Below are 16,408 nucleotides of genomic sequence, written 5' to 3'. Positions count from 1 at the left end.
CCCCGCAGTACGCACGCGTGCCCGCGCATTGCCTGCCGGGAGTTGTAGTTTCAGTGCGGCGGGCCCAGTAAGTCCAGTGGCTGCGCTCCGGTGCCGCGGCGCCCGAGGGCCGAGGCGGAAGTGAGGCGGCCACACCTGGGGTCTAGGGCGCAGGGTCAGCGGTCGCGGCGAGCTCGCGAGGGGCGCGGGGCTTGGGAAGTGCGCGTGCGCGGCAATAGGCCCCGGGGGAGGAGGCAGGGGAAGGCCAGGCGAGGTGGCCAGTGGCCCGGGCATCCAGCCTGGAAGATGCACAAGAGGAAGGGACCCCCGGGACCCCCAGGCCGAGGTGCCGCCGCCGCTCGCCAGGTGAGTTTGTATCCCACGACCTCGCCTAGGGAACCCTACTCAGCCCTATCACAGGTTCAGGGGAGGGCCCCACCCCCCAGGGGAACCCGATCACCACCCGCAGGTAAGCCCCGGTCCCCGCCCTCCAGATGAGGTTCTGCCCCCAGAGTGCGGCCTGCTGGCCCCGGCTCCCCAGCTCCTCAGCTCTTGGCGCCCCGCCCTGGGCTCAGGGCCACCTGTTGCCGCAGCCTCTCCAGTTTGGGAGGGGAAGGCCTCGGACCTGGGATAAGGATAGTTCCTGCACTCCTGGCCCAAACACGCACGGAACCTCCCATCGGCCAGGCCAGATCAGACTCTTTTTATCCCCACTGTACAGATGAGGACACTGAGGTCCAGAGAGGTGAAGACAGCTTCCCAAGGTCATAGGGATTAACAGCTTGGCCAGAGCTAAGTGCAAATCCAGAGCTGCTGCCATGAGCCCATGGGACTATGTCTGGCTCCCCTTTCCCTCCTCCATCTCCTCTGCCTCAGGCACCTGGACAGTTTGTTTTTTCTCAGCTTTGATGGAAGAAGCCCAGGCCACAGCTTAGTGCCGGGGTATTAGAGTCTGGCCAGCCTGGAGTTCCCTGCTGGCCTCTGCATGTTGGACACTCAGCTTCACAGCTCTTATGCCTCAGATTCCTCATCTATAAAATGGAGGCCCTAACAGTCCCTATGTCACAGGACAGGTGTGAAAATTCATTGAGATAGTTTATGGAAAGTGCTAGAACATAGCACTCAGTAAGTGTAACTTCGTTATTATTCTTAAAAAGAGCCATACATAATTGCCCATTTTGACCCACAGGAAAGACAATTTTGTATAGTTCAACATAATATTATCACATCATGATTGGTCATGAACCAGGATGGGATAGCTTCCCTTGTCCCAGGTCCGTTATCCAATGAAAACCCCACTTTCAACTTCTTTGTTGTTGTCCGGACTTCTATTTGCTCTGGCAGCCTTCCTGCATGGCCCCCTCTGCTGAGTATACTGGAAGGAAAAGCCCAAGTGTGCAGGGTGGCTTTGCTTTGGGCAGGGTGTGGGGCCTGCTTTTCCCACTGAACTTGGTCAGCAGGGTATCATGGGCGTGGGCTCAGAGCAGCAGGGTCTCTGCCTGCCCTTTGCCCATGTTGATCTGTGCCAGAGGGCCGGGCCCATCTCAGGACACCTGTTGCATTCTGAGCTTGTTCCGGCCTCCTGGCACTCCCCAGGGAAAATGACTTTCCCCAGGAGGTCTGGGTTTCCTTCCTCCTGAGGGAACTCTGGGTCCATCCTGGCTGCCTCCGAGGTCTGATTGGACCCTTGCTGTTCCCTCAGCTGGGCCTGCTGGTTGACCTCTCCCCAGACGGCCTGATGATCCCTGAGGATGGAGTTAATGATGAGGAACTGGAGGCCGAGTTCTTGGCCTTGGTTGGGGGCCAGCCCCAAGTCCTGGAGAAGCTCAAAGGCAAAGGTAAGACTCTCAACACACCCCTGAACATTTTCTGAGCTCCTGCTGTGGGCGGGGCTAAGCGCTGGACCCTGGGGAGAAGGAAGAAAGGAGACAGAGAGGGTCTTTGACCTCCTGGAACCCGCAGCCTGGGTAAGGGGTGGAGTGATGAACTCTGGACCCAGGGTGAAGGTTCAAATCCCACCTCTGCCACTTACTGGCTCTGTGACTTGGTAAGTCCTAACGTCTCTGTGGGCCTCAGTTTCCCCATCTGTAAAATGGGAATAGTGACTGCACTTAATCACGGGAGTTACTCTTCTAGTGTTCGTAAAGCACTTCACAGAGGGTCTAGCATTTCTTCCAGCTTGCTGTCCCATGATCAGGGCTGGGATGAGGGAAGCACAGAGCGGTGGGAGAGACCTGTGAGCTGGGTCCAGATGCCCGCAAGAAGCACCCACAGCAAGGAGGGCCAGGTTGAGAGCTGGGAAGCGCTTTTGGGAGAGGCCACAGCCCCTGCAAAAGCCCCCTAGGGGAGGTGGCAGAGGGCAGCAGCTCTGCAGTGGACAGAGGGGCTGGAGCTCCGAGGGCAAATGGAACCTTGATACTTTACCAGTAATTCAGTCAGTCCTCATTATTGATGGATTCCATATTTGTGAATTTTCCCTACGGGCTCAACTTTATTTGTAACACCCAAATCAATGCTTGCGGAGCTTTTGCAATTATTGGCAGGCGTGCGCCGAGCTGCCGGAAGTTGGAGTTGCTCAACACAGATGCTCCCAGCTGAGGCAGAGCACGGTGACACTTTATTCTGCCTTCTTGTCCCTGGATGGGCGGTGAACAAGGCTCCTTTCCACAGTCTGTGTCAGGCTGCTTTTTTTTTTTCTCATTGTGGTGCTTTGGTTGGTGGTTTTGCTCTTCAAAGTGGCTTCCGAGTGTAGGGCTTAGTGCTGTCTCGTGTCTCTAAGAGCGAAAAGGCGGTGAAGTGTCTTATGGAGGAAAGACATAGCAGGTGAGCTTTATTCAGACGTGAGTTATAGGGCCGCTGTTGGCCTTGAGTTCAGTGTTCACAAATCAACAATCTATTTTTAAAAAGGTATCGTTAGATAGAAACACACATCAAGCGAGGTTACGTATTCACTGGTTGACAAAAATGTTGTGCCCAGAGGCTCATGGGACCCGAGCCTTGTATCTCCTCTAAGGGGCAGTGGTCCAGTGGGCGTTTACAGCAGTTTCATAGAACGTAATTAAGGCAGTTAATGAGAATAACTCAAGTAACAAAATGCTGACCACGTGCTGCTCTGGAGTTTCCTCCATCTTTACTTCCCACCATCCACCTGTGAGGGAGAAACTCTTGTCCTCATCCAATAGGTGGGAAGACTGAGTCCCAGGCAGGGCAAGTGACTTGCCCAGGGCTCCAGAGCAAGAGAGCTGTGGAGCCAGGGTGCCGAGGCGGGCTTGATCAGGAAGAGATGAAGCGGGTGGGCTTTGCGGGGATCGGGATCGTACCTGGTGGGCCCAAGGACCATGGGGTGCCCGTGGAAGGGCTGGGAGGGGGACATGCTGCCCTGTTCTTTGGGGCCATGGGTCACTGGGATGGGAGGCTGGGACTCTTGAAGGATCCCAGTCCAGCTGGGGCCTCTCCCTGCCACCAGGCCCCCTGCCCATGGAGGCCATTGAGAAGATGGCCAGCCTGTGCATGAGAGACCCGGATGAGGGTGAGGATGAGGGTACAGACGAGGAGGATGTGGAGGCTGATGATGACCTGCTGGTGAGCACCCCGGGGCAAGGCAAGGGGCCTCCCATGCTGTCATTGCGCCATCCAGCGGGCCCTCATGCTCGGCCCGTGGCCGTGTGCCCCTGCAGGCAGAGCTAAACGAGGTCCTTGGGGAGGAGCAGAAGACTGTGGAGTCCCACCCTCCTGCCACTCAGGTACAGCCCAGCAACCTGCTCCCCATTGCCCAGAGTTCGAGGCCTTTCCTGGCCCCTCAGCCATGTTACCTTGGGCACATGACATGACACCTCTGAGACCCAGTTCTCGGCACCAGGAACAGGGATAATGGTTTCCTGGTTGTGGGGGGCAGTTGGGGACAGCTGGGCCAGGGGCGACATGCCTGGTGTGTGTGGACACTTGACAAGGGAACTCTTGGGGAGAACTCAGGTGGGGTTGCTACCCAGACCAAGCCCCGGTCCCTCCTGCAGCCAAAGGCCACAGCCCCCAGCCCAGGGGTGGAGGCCACCTTGCAGGAGAGGTTGGCCCTCTACCAGACAGCGATCGAAAGTGCTAGGCGAGCTGGAGATGGTGCCAAGATGCGGCGCTACGACCGAGGGCTTAAGGTGAGCCGGCAGGTGACAGGAGGGTGCTGGCACCCTACCACTGCCCGTTGCCTCCAGCTCCAGGCTCCTCTAAAACCCGCTTTCACACCTTATCTCAGACACTTGAAAACCTGCTGGCCTCAGTCCGGAAGGGTAACACCATCGATGAAGGGGACATCCCGCCACCTGTGGCAGTGGGGAAGGGCCTGGCAGCCACGTCCTGCCGCACTCCAACACCCACCCAGCCATCATCTGCAAACCAGCCAGTGCCAGAGCCCAGGGTCACGGTAGAAGGCCTTCCTGCCACTGCTCCCACCACATCCATTGGCTTGACTAAGCCCCAGCTTCCTCCAGGTAGGCCAAGGGCGGGGCGGGGCTGACGTGGGATTTGTGGAGGTGGTATTCAGCAGTTGGCCATTTTGTGGGGGTGCTGAGTCATTCATTCATTAAGTATTCTTTCATTCATTCGTTCATTCATTAGGCATGTGTGAGCAGGGGGAGGGGCAGAGGGAGAGAGAAAATCCCAGCTCTGTGCTGAGCTCCGAGCCCAGCACCAGGCTCAGACCCACAGCCCAAGAGATCATGACCTGAGCCGAAATCAGGAGTCAAAGGCTTAACCAACCGAGCCAGCCAGGCACCCCGATTGTTAGATATTCTGAACACCCCTCCCCTTCCTAGGTCCTCATGCCTCTGGAGTTCACCAATACCTTTTTTCTGTGTGTGGTGGTATAATAGGTGTAACATAACATTGGCCGTTGTAACCATTTTTCAGTGTGCAATTAATTGAGTGGCGTGTGGCACACTCACACAGCGTGGTGCCACCACCACTCTATCTTTTTCCAAAGAATTTTTGTCAACTGCAGACAAGAACTCTGTCCCCATGAAACACAAACTCCCCATTCTCCCTTCCCCAGCCCCTGGCTCCCCCCATCTGCTCTCTGTCTGTGTATTTGCCTCTCCCAGATTTTTCGTGTAAGCAGAACCACATGCTCTTTGTCCTTTTGGGTCCAGCTTCTTTCACTTCGTGTAATGTGGCCGCGGGCATCAGAGCTCTGCTCCTTTGGAGGGCTACTGTTCTCACACAGAGAGTTGAAAGTGGATAATTTCCAAGCCCTCAGCTTGTCTGTCTCCTCTCCTAAAACTCACCTGCTGGAGGTTTTCCAACCTCCCAAGAGGTTTTCCTTCTCTGGTTGCCCTCCTCCCACTACGGGAAAGGAGTGCCCGCCCTGGTGCCTTCTAGAGTATCAACGCAGGCTCTGCCCCAGAAGCAGACACTCCCCAAGTGAACCAAGGAGGCACTTAAAACTGGGCTGGCCTGGTTGACAAAGTAAACAGCAGGTCTAAATCTTTCCACAGCCAAACTAGTTTCTAAGCCGTTGTTCTGGCAAAGGTCAAGGAGGATTGTTGGACATTATCGCCCGAACTTCACTGCCGAAATCACCAAAACATTTTTCACGATGGTGTTTAGGCACATGGCTTGGCAGGGGTTCAGGGGATCCCCCAGCAGGGTGATGACAAGACTCCGGCTCTTGCCATCTGTTTGTTGGTGTGAAGCAGGTTTCTTTATGTGTTAAAAAAAGAAAACAGGGAAGTTGGGAAAGAGTAAACCAGGAAACAGTTCATCGGTAGAGGGTGGGCCCAGCCCGACCGTGCCAGGCAAGAGGTACCTTGCTCACAAAATTTTACGCTTGGCATATAATCTGGAAGCTTGACATATTTAGGCTTTGCTTTCTTGCATGCTAATAATAACAGTGATTGAACCCAGAAGAATGTTTTCGTAACTCAGAGACTTAAGTGATGGGTTGTAAAACCAGGCAAATGTCAAGGTGTTTTTGCTTCAACCTACAGACAGCTTTTCCAGCAACTACACCTAAACTGAAAGCTGTAGGTGCGGTTGTCAGTCTGAGAAGGTACAACACATGCGGCTTTCCAGGCGTTTCTAGGATTTGTGGACTCTGGGTGGTGTATCTATTACACTTTTTCTTTTTTATACCAAAAATTGCACGGATTACTTTCAGTTTAGAGATACTTCCCCTGGAAACCTACTGAACTGTGTTATTTGATCCTGTAACTAACACATTGAAAAGAAGCTTAACTCTTTGTTTCCTCGCTTGGCCAACGCACTGCGGGGATGGATTTTGGCTGAACAAGTGTACGATAGGGCAGTCAAGAAAAGGCTTCCAAACACCCACATTTACAAATGACCCTTGAACAATATAGCTTTGGACTGAGCGGGTCACTATTTCTTTGATTAACACGGTACAACACTGTATTTCTCTTTCTTGTGGATTTCCTAGTCTCATTTTCTTTAGCTCACTTTTTTATAAGAACGTGGTATATAATGCACATAACATACAAAAGGTGTAGATCGACTGCTTTTATTATGGGTAACGTTTCTGGTCAACAATAAGCTCTCGTGGTGAAGTTTTGGGGGAGTCAAAGGAGATTTTCAGCTGTGTGGCGGGAGGGGTGTTGGCACTCTTAACCCGCACATTGCTCAAGGGTCAACTGAATGCCACTGAACTGTATACTTAGAAAGGGTTAAGATGCTGAGTTTCAGGGGCGCCTGGGTGGCTTAGTCAGTTAACATCTGCCTTCAGCTCAAGTCATGATCCCAGGGTCCTGGGATCGAGCCCCGCTTCGGGCTCTCTGCTCAGCGGGGAGCCTGCCTCTCCCTCTCCCTCTGCCTGCTGATCCCCCTGTTCATGCTCTCTCTGTGTGTCAAATACATCAATAAAATCTTAAAGGAAAAAAAAAAGGTGGTGAATTTCATGTGTATTTTGCCACAATTAAAAAAAATAATAATAAAGGCAGAGGCTTTAATCCCCTGAGCTACCCAGGCACCCCAGACAAAAACTTTTAGATGCCAACTTAAAAATGCCTGAGGCTACAGAAGTTTTCCAAAATTCTCTGAAGGCCGCCAGTCCTGGGCTTGGGTGCCCGCCTTCAAGCTGTGACCTCAGGGAGGTGACATCCCCTCTGAGCCTTGTTCTCACATCCTTAAAATGGACCTCAAGAACAGTCTTTGTTGTGAGGATTAACTAGAACTGGTTCAGGCGTGCCTGGATGGCTTAGTCGGTTGAGCGTCCGACTCTTGGTTTCAGCTCAGGCCATGATCTCAGGGTCATGAGATCAAGCCCCACAGGGGACTCTGCACTCGGCATGGAGTCTGCTTGTCCCTCTCCCTCCCCCTCTGGCCCTCTCCCCTCTCTCTTTCTAAAATACATAAAATCTTTAAAAAGAAGAAGAAGAAGAAGAGGGGTGCCTGGGTGGCTCAGTGGGTTAAAGCCCCTGCCTTCGGCTCAGGTCATAATCCCAGGGTCCTGGGATGGAGCCCTGCATCGGGCTCTCTGCTCAGCAGGGAGCCTGCTTCCTCCTCTCTCTCTCTCTCTCTGCCTGCCTCTCTGCCTACTTGTGATCTCTGTCTGTCAAATAAATAAATAAATAAAATCTAAAAAAAAAAAAAGAGAGAGAGAGAGAAAGAAATGATTCATACACTGTCCCCCCTTCCAGGTCCCTGCAGCCCCGGCCCCCTGGCCCAGTTGCAGAGCCGCCAGCGGGAATATAAGTTGGCTGCCCTCCATGCCAAGCAGCAGGGAGATACTGTCACTGCTGCCAGGCACTTCCGTGTGGCTAAGGTGCGTCCAGGCAGGAGGATGGGGTCGGAGGGAGAAGACGAGGTGCTCTCAACTTTGCATGGCTGCAAAGAACAGGAGCTCTGCAGTCACACAGGCCCAAATTTGGGTCCCGGCTGCCGGTCACTCTGGAGCTGTAGTTTGCTGTACCTCTTAAAGCCCCAGTTTACCCTGTCTATGAAATGGGCATAAACATGGGAAGGGGCTTAAACAAGATGGTGCAGAGGAACGGATAGAGCTAGGAGTCCTCAGTCAAACGGTGCGGCCCAGAGGCTCCCCACAGGGTCCTGGCCCCCAGCTGCAGCTTCCCGCCCTGATCTCCTTTTCTCTCTCAGAGCTTCGATGCCGTCTTGGAGGCCCTGAGCCGGGGGGAGCCTGTGGACCTGTCCCGCCTGCCACCTCCCCCTGGTGAGAACCCTACCCTGCTCACCCTTCAGGACCTGATGCCGCCACCGTCACTGGCCACCTGGGAACCCCCTCAGGCCACGCCAGCCTGGGGGTAGGGGGTGCCCAAGCAAGCCCCTCATTGGACTGGACCTCTCTGCCCTCAGACCAGCTGCCCCCAGACCCACCATCACCACCACCACAGCCTCCAACTCCCACCACGGTGCCCTCCACACCAGGTAGGCTCCTGGAAACCCTGTGTGGTGGGCAGGCCAGGGCAAGACAGTCTCCCTCCTTCCCAAGACTCTGAACCCTGCCCCTCTGCTTCCCGCCACCCCCGTCTGCCCCAGAGGTTCCCCCACCTCCGCGGACTCTCCTGGAGGCCCTGGAGCAGCGGATGGAGCGATACCACGTGGCTGCAGCCCAGGCCAAGGCCAAAGGGGACCAGCGGAAAGCTCGCATGCATGAGCGCATCGTCAAGGTGTGTGGGGGCCTGGTGGGCAGGTAGGCAGCCCCCGGAGACCTGGCCAGGTGGCCCTCATACCGTGTCCGTTGCAGCAATACCAAGACGCTATCCGAGCCCACAAGGCTGGCCGGGCTGTAGATGTGGCTGAGCTGCCGGTGCCCCCAGGTAGGTGCTGTCCCTCCCCCTAGCTCTCTGGCCTCTGAGGCTTTGCAGCTGCTATTCCTTCGGATGGTACCTTCCAGGGAGCTCTCTGCCACGCATTCAGGAATTCTGCAAACCTGTTAGGCCGTTGGTAGCTTAAAGTCAGGTCCCAATAGGAATGTTTATACCATGGGAATGGGCAGGCACTAAAAATCGGGGGCGTTTATTTGGAGAACCCGTTCATCAGCCCACCGCCACCTGATCCCTCCATTTCTTCTTTGTTCAACTCACTCTCTCCTAGTCATCAGCTCCCAGCTTTACACATACCTACTCAGGCTCCCATCAGCCTCCCAGTGGGTTGGGGGTCTCCTCTGGGTTCTCAGAGCTGCCTGTGTGTCCCCCATGGGAACAGTTATTGCTCACCACCTTGGTGCCCTGGGAATCCCCCCAGGCCTGTGATCACTTCTTGTGCCCAGTAACCCACCTCATCTGGTGCTCGCTTGTTGGAGTCTGATCGAGGCCCAGGGTCAGGTGAGAGGCACCAAGAGGCAGGAGGGAGATTGGAATGGTCTGGTGTCTCCACAGAACCAGCAGGAGCTCCTTCCTGCATTCAGAGTATATCCAAAGCCCTGAAGCTCCTTAGGAGGGGAAGGAACCCAGGTCTCCACCAGAGTGGCATGGGTCTCTCCCTCCTGACTGGGCCCTGACTGGCCGCCCAGGCTTTCCCCCCATCCAGGGCCTGGAGGCCACTGAGCCCACCCAGCAGAGCCTGGTGGGGGTCCTGGAAACTGCCATGAAGCTGGCCAACCAGGATGAAGGCCCAGAGGATGAAGAGGATGAAGAACCTAAGAAGGTATGTGTGAGCGGCTGGGGTCTTGGGGTGAGGCAGTAGGGTGGCAGCAAAGCAAAATCCTGGCATTGGCGAAGAACGGCCTTATCCTTGCCCTGCCTCTTCCCAGCTCTGAGGCCATGGCAAGTCATTTTGCTCTCTGATCCTGTCTCGTCATCTGTAAAGTAGGCGTGGTGACAGTCTCTGTCTCCCAGTCCTGTTGCAAAGATTCAGCGAGAATGGGACCATAGGTTGTATTCAGTGCTGAGAAAACAGAAACTAAGACAGGCCCTGTTGTCAGCATCAGGCCCTGACCCTTTGGGGAGTGGAAGGACCGCAGGCACTGGGACAGCTCTGACTTCCTCTCCATCCTTCAGCAGCCCACCAGCCCTCCGGCCCCCGTAGCCCAGCCCAAGGCCCCACCCTCAAGAGCAACCCCGTCAGGCTCCACCCCAGCAACCAAAACAGCCCCCAAGGGCACATCCACCAGAGGTAGGTCCGTCCTCCCCTCCCTGGCTGCCCATTGCCTGGCCATAGGCTGGGCAGTAGCCACTGACACCCCTGTACCCACAGCCCAGCAGCAGCTGGCCTTCCTGGAGGGCCGCAAGAAGCAGCTCCTGCAGGCCGCGCTGCGAGCCAAGCAGAAGAATGACGTGGAGGGTGCCAAAATGCACCTGCGCCAGGCCAAGGGGCTGGAGCCCATGCTGGAGGCCTCACGCAACGGGCTGCCTGTGGACATCGCCAAGGTGAACTCTCTAGACCTGCTGGACTTTCCCAGGCACCCACCCATGGGGCTCTGGCCACTTAGCCATGTGACTGGGAGTAATATTAGGGCCCAGGCAAAGCTGCTATAACAAATAGGTCCCCCGAAGATGGTGACTGAAAGAAGACAGACATATTTCTTGCATGTAATGCTCGGGGCAGTCTGGGCTCTGAACGACAAAGCCCGCCAGGGCCCAGGTTCCTTCTGTCTTGTTGCTCTGCTGCGCCCTAGGAGGTCACCTCTGTCCACATGGTAACAGTGGGTTGATGCCTTGTCTGCATTCGGTCCGTGGGAAGCGGTGAGAAAAAGGGCAGGGCAAGCAGTTTCCTTTAAAGGAAGTGACATGGTGTACTATCATTTCTGCTCACCTTGCACCAGCAGAGCTGAATCACATGGCTGTACCTAGCTGCAAGGGATGCTGGGACATGTAGTCTCTTGTCTGTGTGCCTAGCCAGAACGCCATTACTAGGGGAGACAGGGTAAGGATCACATCTGGGGGAGACAGTTGACAGATGCTGCCACTTTGGGAGGGACCATCCACTTTTCTCTTTGCACCACTTTTCACCTTCGGGAAGAAGAAAAGACCAGGGGGGGGCAAAACAGTGGTCCAGGAAGGCCTTTCCAAGCAGGGTTGACATTTCCATGGGTGGGCCTGTTTGTTGCTAACCAGCAGGCCCTTCCCCATGAGCCTTGTCTTCCCCAGGTGCCACCCGCCCCCGTCAACAAGGACGACTTCTCTCTGGTCCAGCGGCCCGGCCCAGGTCTGTCTCAGGAGTCTGCCCGCCGCTATGGCGAACTCACCAAGCTCATAAGGCAGCAGCACGAGGTGAGGCGGGCCCCTGGCCCAGCTCAGCAGGCCTCCCTCAGGGTCATGGTCCCCAACCCTCCCCTTACTGTCTCCTGCTCTTCAGATGTGCCTCAACCACTCTAACCAGTTCACCCACCTGGGCAACATCGCCGAAACCAGCAAGTAAGTGCCCCTGTCCCCCCTCTGCCACACATTTGCACCCCCAGCCCACCCTTGGGACTAGGGACCTGAACAGGGCTCTCTTGGTGGCAGATTTGAGAAGCTGGCAGAGGACTGTAAACGGAGCATGGAGATTCTGAAGCAGGCATTCGCCCGGGGTCTCCCCACACCCACTGCCCGCTTTGAGCAGAGAACCTTCAGCGTCATCAAGTAAGGCCCTGATGCCGCTTGGCCCAGATGTCCCTTTGGAGAGGGATTTGCCCTCCCCAGAAGCCAGCAGAAGACTTGCCTCTGGGGGAGAGTTTGATTGGGTGGTGAAAGCATGGTATATGCAAGGGTCCTGAGGCAGCTATGAGGTGCAAGTGAAGGATGGTGATGGGATGTTGACAGTGACACATTGGGAACTGGGGAAGATCTAGTGAGTGCAGACATGGGCCTTGTCCCAAGGCCTGGGCGAGCCCTCGAGGTGATTATTGGTCCTGCTCCTTTCAAGCCTTCCCACACCCTGGAATTGGGGTCATTTTTCCCATTTATAGATGAGGTTAGGTGCAGCCACTGCAATAATGTAAGGCAAGTCACACCCCTCACCCCAGCTTCCCATCAACTCGTCTCCACCCACTGTCACCATTTTGCTTGCCTTCTGCCACACAGGCCTCTTTTTGGTCCCTCAGACGAACCAACCATATTCCTACTCAGGGCCTTTGCACTGGCTGTTTCCTCTGCCTAGACCCTCTTCCCTGGGTCTCCATGTAGCAGTACCTCCCCTGCCTCCAGAATCACCTGTGATGTCACCTTCCCCCAGAGGTCCTCCTTGACTGCTCTGTCTACAGCAGTCCCTCCCGAGTGCACTCCACCCTCTCCCCTATTTTAATTCTCTGCAGGGTTGCTGTTTCTCTATTTATGTATTCGTTGGTCCTCTGTTCACTGAGCTAGCTTGGGCTCCATGAGCACAGGGATGGGGTCTGTCTCACTTTCTTCCATATCCCCAGCAGCGAGGACACTGGCAGACACATAGAGGGGCTCCAGAAACATTGCTAAAAGAAGGGAAGGTCCCCCGGCAGCTAGGGCACTCACTGGCTGGTACATGGTAGGTGCTCAAGAAATGTCAGATGAAGCGAATAAAGACAACCGCACAGCAGCTGGGGCACTGGATGATAAATATCAGGGACCCTAGAAATGTTAAATGAAGGGAAGCTCCCCTGGCAGTGAGGCCACCAGCTGGCAAAAAGTGGGTCCCAGACGGATCCGTGCAGACTGAAGAAAGGTCTCACACGTAAGTCATTGGCCAAACGGGACAAAGAACTCCAGTCTGTCGGATTTTAAAACAAGCCCGCAAAGGCCAGCAAGGGGTTTGTTCTCTGGCCCTGCCGAGGGAAGAGATGGTGGGCGGGCAGTGGAGCTGATGTGCTTCTGTCTCCCCACCTGCCCTCCCGGAAGGATCTTCCCTGACCTCAGCAGCAACGACATGCTCCTGTTCATCGTGAAGGGGATCAACTTGCCCACGCCCCCAGGTGAGAGGCGGCAAGCTGGGGTCAGGGCTGTGGGACTGCCCCTCTGCCCAGTTCTGACCCTTGTCTGCCCACAGGACTGTCTCCCAGCGACCTGGATGTCTTTGTTCGGTTTGACTTCCCCTATCCCAATGTGGTACGTGGAGAGCCCAGGAGGAAAGAACTCAAGCCTCATCGGGCTGGGAATGGGTGGGCAGGGATCTGGGGGAGGCCCCAGCCTCCCTAAGCTTTCCTGCCTCCTATTTGGCTGCAGGAAGAAGCTCAGAAAGACAAGACCAGTGTGATTAAGAACACGGACTCCCCCGGTGAGCTGAGCGGAGGCTGAGCGGAGGCGGGAGGCACCCCAGCCCCATGCCGCGAGAACGTGAGACCATAGCCTGACCCCTCCCTCTCTCTTCTTCGCCCACCCCGTCCTCAACCGCCGAGCAGAGTTCAAGGAGCAGTTCAAGCTCTGCATCAATCGCAGCCATCGTGGCTTCCGAAGGGCCATCCAGACCAAAGGCATCAAATTTGAAGTGGTCCACAAGGGGTGAGCTGGGGGGTGCAGGTGCTGGGTGCACTTGGAGGGGTGGGGGGAGCTGCCCTGAGCCAACCGTCCTGTCCCCGTCACACATGCAGGGGGCTGTTCAAGACTGACCGGGTGCTGGGCACGGCCCAGCTCAAGCTGGATGCCCTGGAGACCGCATGCGAGGTCCGGGAGATCCTGGAGGTGAGACGTGGACATCTGTCCGCAGGCTCTGGTGTGGCTCTGTTACATTTAACATGACTCAGATTCCTTCTGCAGGCCCAGGGCCTCCCAAGGGTCTCCTCTGGTGACCCGCTTCTCCCCCGGCGGTGCGGGGGGGGGGGGCAGTTCCCAGACCTCCCTACTACCCAGCTCTAAATATTCCCAGCACCCTGCTCCATTTTGACCAGTTCGTATCTCAGCATACCCAGGGGCTCATATTTTGGAAATCACCCTGGTCCCCCTGATCCCTACCCTGGGCCTCCAGCCACTGCCTGCTTCTTAGGAGCCTCCCCTCATTTCCACGCAGGTCCTGGATGGTCGCAGGCCCACAGGGGGGCGGTTGGAGGTGATGGTCCGAATTCGGGAGCCACTGATGGCCCAGCAGTTGGAGACCACAACTGAGAGGTGGCTGGTCATCGACCCCGTGCCAGCAGCTGTGCCCACAGTGAGACTCCTGCCCATCAGCAACCCCAGGGAGGGAGGCTTGGTTCAAGGGGGTAGGGCTAATCACTACACTGGTTCTGTCCACTGAAGCAGGTTGCTGGGCCCAAAGGCAAGGCCCCTCCCGTGCCTGCCCCTGCGAGGGAACCAGGGAACAGGTAGGTGGCTGGGTCAAGCCATCCGGGAGAGAAGCCCCTTCTTCCCGTCTTAGCCCCTCCTGGTCAATTTCCCATCGGGCACAAATTATAGTATGTCTCCCCTGTGTTCCAAAATGTGTCCTGCCCCACTCTCCTGCCTGGCTCTGACTCCTTTGGCTCCCAGCTTGACTATGGCCTCCTCTAGGAAGCCTTCCCTGATCACCCAGCATTGCAGTCGCCTGAGTGAACAGCCATCATCCCCACTGGGCTGCGGGCTCAGGAACAGCAGGGTGGTCCTGGCTTGTCTCTTGCCGTTCTCCAGTGCCCAGTGTGTCTGTCAGATTCATGGGGTCAGGGCTGGGGGGTTCCTTGCTACGCTTCACCCTTCCCCAACTCCATAGATCCGCACGGCCCCTGCATAGCCTCAGCGTGCTGGCCTTTGACCAGGAGCGTCTGGAGAGGAAGGTGGGTGCCTGCTGCGGTGGGGCAGGATTGGGGGTTCTATAGGCCCCCGGGGTGGGGCCATCACAGTGCCCTGCTTTGTACCCCCCAGATCCTGGCCCTCAGGCAGGCGCGGCGGCCGGTGCCCCCAGAAGTGGCCCAGCAGTACCAGGACATCGTGCAACGCAGCCAGTGGCAGAGGGCACAGCTGGAGCAGGGGGGCCCGGGCATCCGGAGGGGTAGGGTCTCAGGGAGGGATGCATGGGGGAGGGCGGGGCAGCCATCCCCATCCTGACCTGGTTCCTCCCCTACCCCCGCAGAGTATGCGGCCCAGCTAGAACGTCAGCTGCAGTTCTACACAGAGGCCGCCCGGCGCCTGGGCAATGACGGCAGCAGGGTGAGCTGGGCGGGGGCCGGGCAGGTCTGGGGTGGGTGGGTGGCGGGTACAGGGCTGCTGGCAGCGACAGCGGCCCACTGACCACCTCTTGGCCACCAGGAGGCTGCAAAGGAGGCACTGTACAGGCGGAACCTGGTAGAGAGTGAGGTGAGTGGCCGGGGTGTGGGGGGGTGGTGTGTGTGTGGCTGTGGCTGTGAGCACCCCCTGACCCCTGTGGCCTCTCCCGCAGCTGCAGCGGCTCCACAGGTGAGAGGCCAACCAGGCGGGCGGCCCCTGGAGAGTGGGGAGCAGGCCCAAGGCCCTGGCCCTGGGAGGAGCGGACAAAGCCACAGCCGAGGACCAGACAAGCAGACAATCAGCGGACAGTCAGCTCCAGATGGACACATCCCCTCACTGGGTTCCCCCAGCCAGGCCACAGCTCCCTGGCAGGGGGTGCTGGGGATGGCACTGCCAGCTGGCTCATGCCCCTAACCCAGGCCTGGCTGGGTGGGCCCTGGACAGTCCCGTTTGCACAGCCTGGGGCGTCGGGCCCCTGGCCGCCCTGGAGGTGGGGGGGCAGCTAGGACCAAGCCCCGAGGGCCCCTGCAAGCACTTTACTTCCTGTCCCTCCCCAGCCTTAACCCTGAAGCCCACCCACACCCCAAAGAAGCCGCTGAGGTCAGCCAGAGCCCAGCTGGCTCCCCAGGGCTGACACAGGGAATAAACAGCCAGGGCCACGCCTGGCTCACTCTGTCCTATCTTTGTTTCTTGGTTCCATCCTCTGTGACTAGCTGGGGTCCCCCCACAGTCACCCCTGGGCTTGATGGTGACGTGTCTGCAAGAGGGGCAGGCTGTTGGGGGAGTGTGCCCGTGAAGGATGTGTCCACTTTGCACACTTGCTACAGGGACACGTGTGAGGGCCTGTGGCCTGCCTCGAGGTGTCTGCTGTGCCGTGTGTTTCTGGAGCTGGTGGCCTTGGGCATGTCTGGGTTTACACGTGTGGTCAGGCTTTACATGGTTCCTGGTGGCCCACATGTGGATCAGGGCTTTGAGAGCCATGCCTGCTGCTCGCCGGCTATGGGACCAAGTTGCCTGACCCTCTCAGCCTCCCATGGCCTCCCCTTCCTCAGCTGGCTGCTGGGGTTGGGGAGAGCCTGTCCTGTAAGGTGAAGGGCAGCTGGGGGGCGGTGAGCTGGGGGGCGGTGAGCTTTATTGTTAGGATTTATTGTTGCTGTCTCCACCTGCACGGGGCGTAGGGCGTGTATCCGGCAGGGTTGGCGTTGTCTGTGTGCCCGGTGTGCGAGCTGCACGCTTCAGCCTCTCCCGGGGCGCCCTGTGTGTGGAGGGGGTGCCCTTGCCCCAGCCTCTTGGTCGGCACAGGTTGGGCGGCCCTTGAGGCCTGAGAGAGCCTGGTTAAGGTCCCCATGGACGGTCTCCTCAGTCCATGGCCCAGTGGAGCCCAGAGGTCCGGGCTGTACTGCCGGGCC

The 16,408-nt window shown here is 57.2% G+C and overlaps 1 protein-coding gene across 4 annotated transcripts; it reads left to right on the top strand.

Annotated features, from left to right (window-relative positions):
* Positions 1-110: 110 nt before the first annotated feature.
* Positions 111-15,681, top strand: CC2D1A (coiled-coil and C2 domain containing 1A). 4 transcript variants are annotated; one of them, XM_080820252.1, is made up of 29 exons: positions 111-345; positions 1,682-1,817; positions 3,446-3,561; positions 3,657-3,722; positions 3,993-4,127; positions 4,226-4,460; positions 7,620-7,744; positions 8,077-8,149; positions 8,293-8,364; positions 8,476-8,606; positions 8,684-8,756; positions 9,452-9,585; positions 9,939-10,053; positions 10,135-10,307; positions 11,028-11,150; positions 11,236-11,294; positions 11,385-11,501; positions 12,729-12,802; positions 12,877-12,935; positions 13,053-13,104; positions 13,229-13,328; positions 13,418-13,508; positions 13,834-13,971; positions 14,061-14,125; positions 14,506-14,569; positions 14,658-14,784; positions 14,866-14,942; positions 15,042-15,089; positions 15,172-15,681. In XM_080820252.1, the coding sequence occupies exons 1-29, from the start codon at positions 286-288 to the stop codon at positions 15,190-15,192; spliced, it is 2,859 nt and encodes a 952-aa protein (XP_080676378.1). In that variant the 5' UTR covers positions 111-285; the 3' UTR covers positions 15,193-15,681. The 4 variants fall into 4 exon arrangements, with proteins under 4 accessions (XP_080676378.1, XP_080676381.1, XP_080676379.1 ...); XM_080820255.1 differs by having other exon boundaries at positions 154-345; positions 9,942-10,053; positions 14,064-14,125; XM_080820253.1 differs by having other exon boundaries at positions 154-345; positions 9,942-10,053.
* Positions 15,682-16,408: the final 727 nt, after the last annotated feature.

This window comes from Martes martes, assembly GCF_963455335.1.
Source record: "Martes martes genome assembly, chromosome: 1".
Taxonomy (NCBI): domain Eukaryota; kingdom Metazoa; phylum Chordata; class Mammalia; order Carnivora; family Mustelidae; genus Martes; species Martes martes.
The sequence above is the reverse complement of the archived record's forward strand: the minus strand, read 5'-3'. Positions and strand labels throughout refer to the sequence as shown.

Bases quoted from the DNA above. Each gene is read 5' to 3' on its own strand.
- CC2D1A (XM_080820252.1), top strand. From the start codon at position 286: ATGCACAAGAGGAAGGGACCCCCGGGACCCCCAGGCCGAGGTGCCGCC. The intron at 10,054-10,134 runs GTAGGTCCGTCC...CTGTACCCACAG, and splicing joins CAAGGGCACATCCACCAGAG to CCCAGCAGCAGCTGGCCTTC. The intron at 11,151-11,235 runs GTGAGGCGGGCC...CCTGCTCTTCAG, and splicing joins TCATAAGGCAGCAGCACGAG to ATGTGCCTCAACCACTCTAA.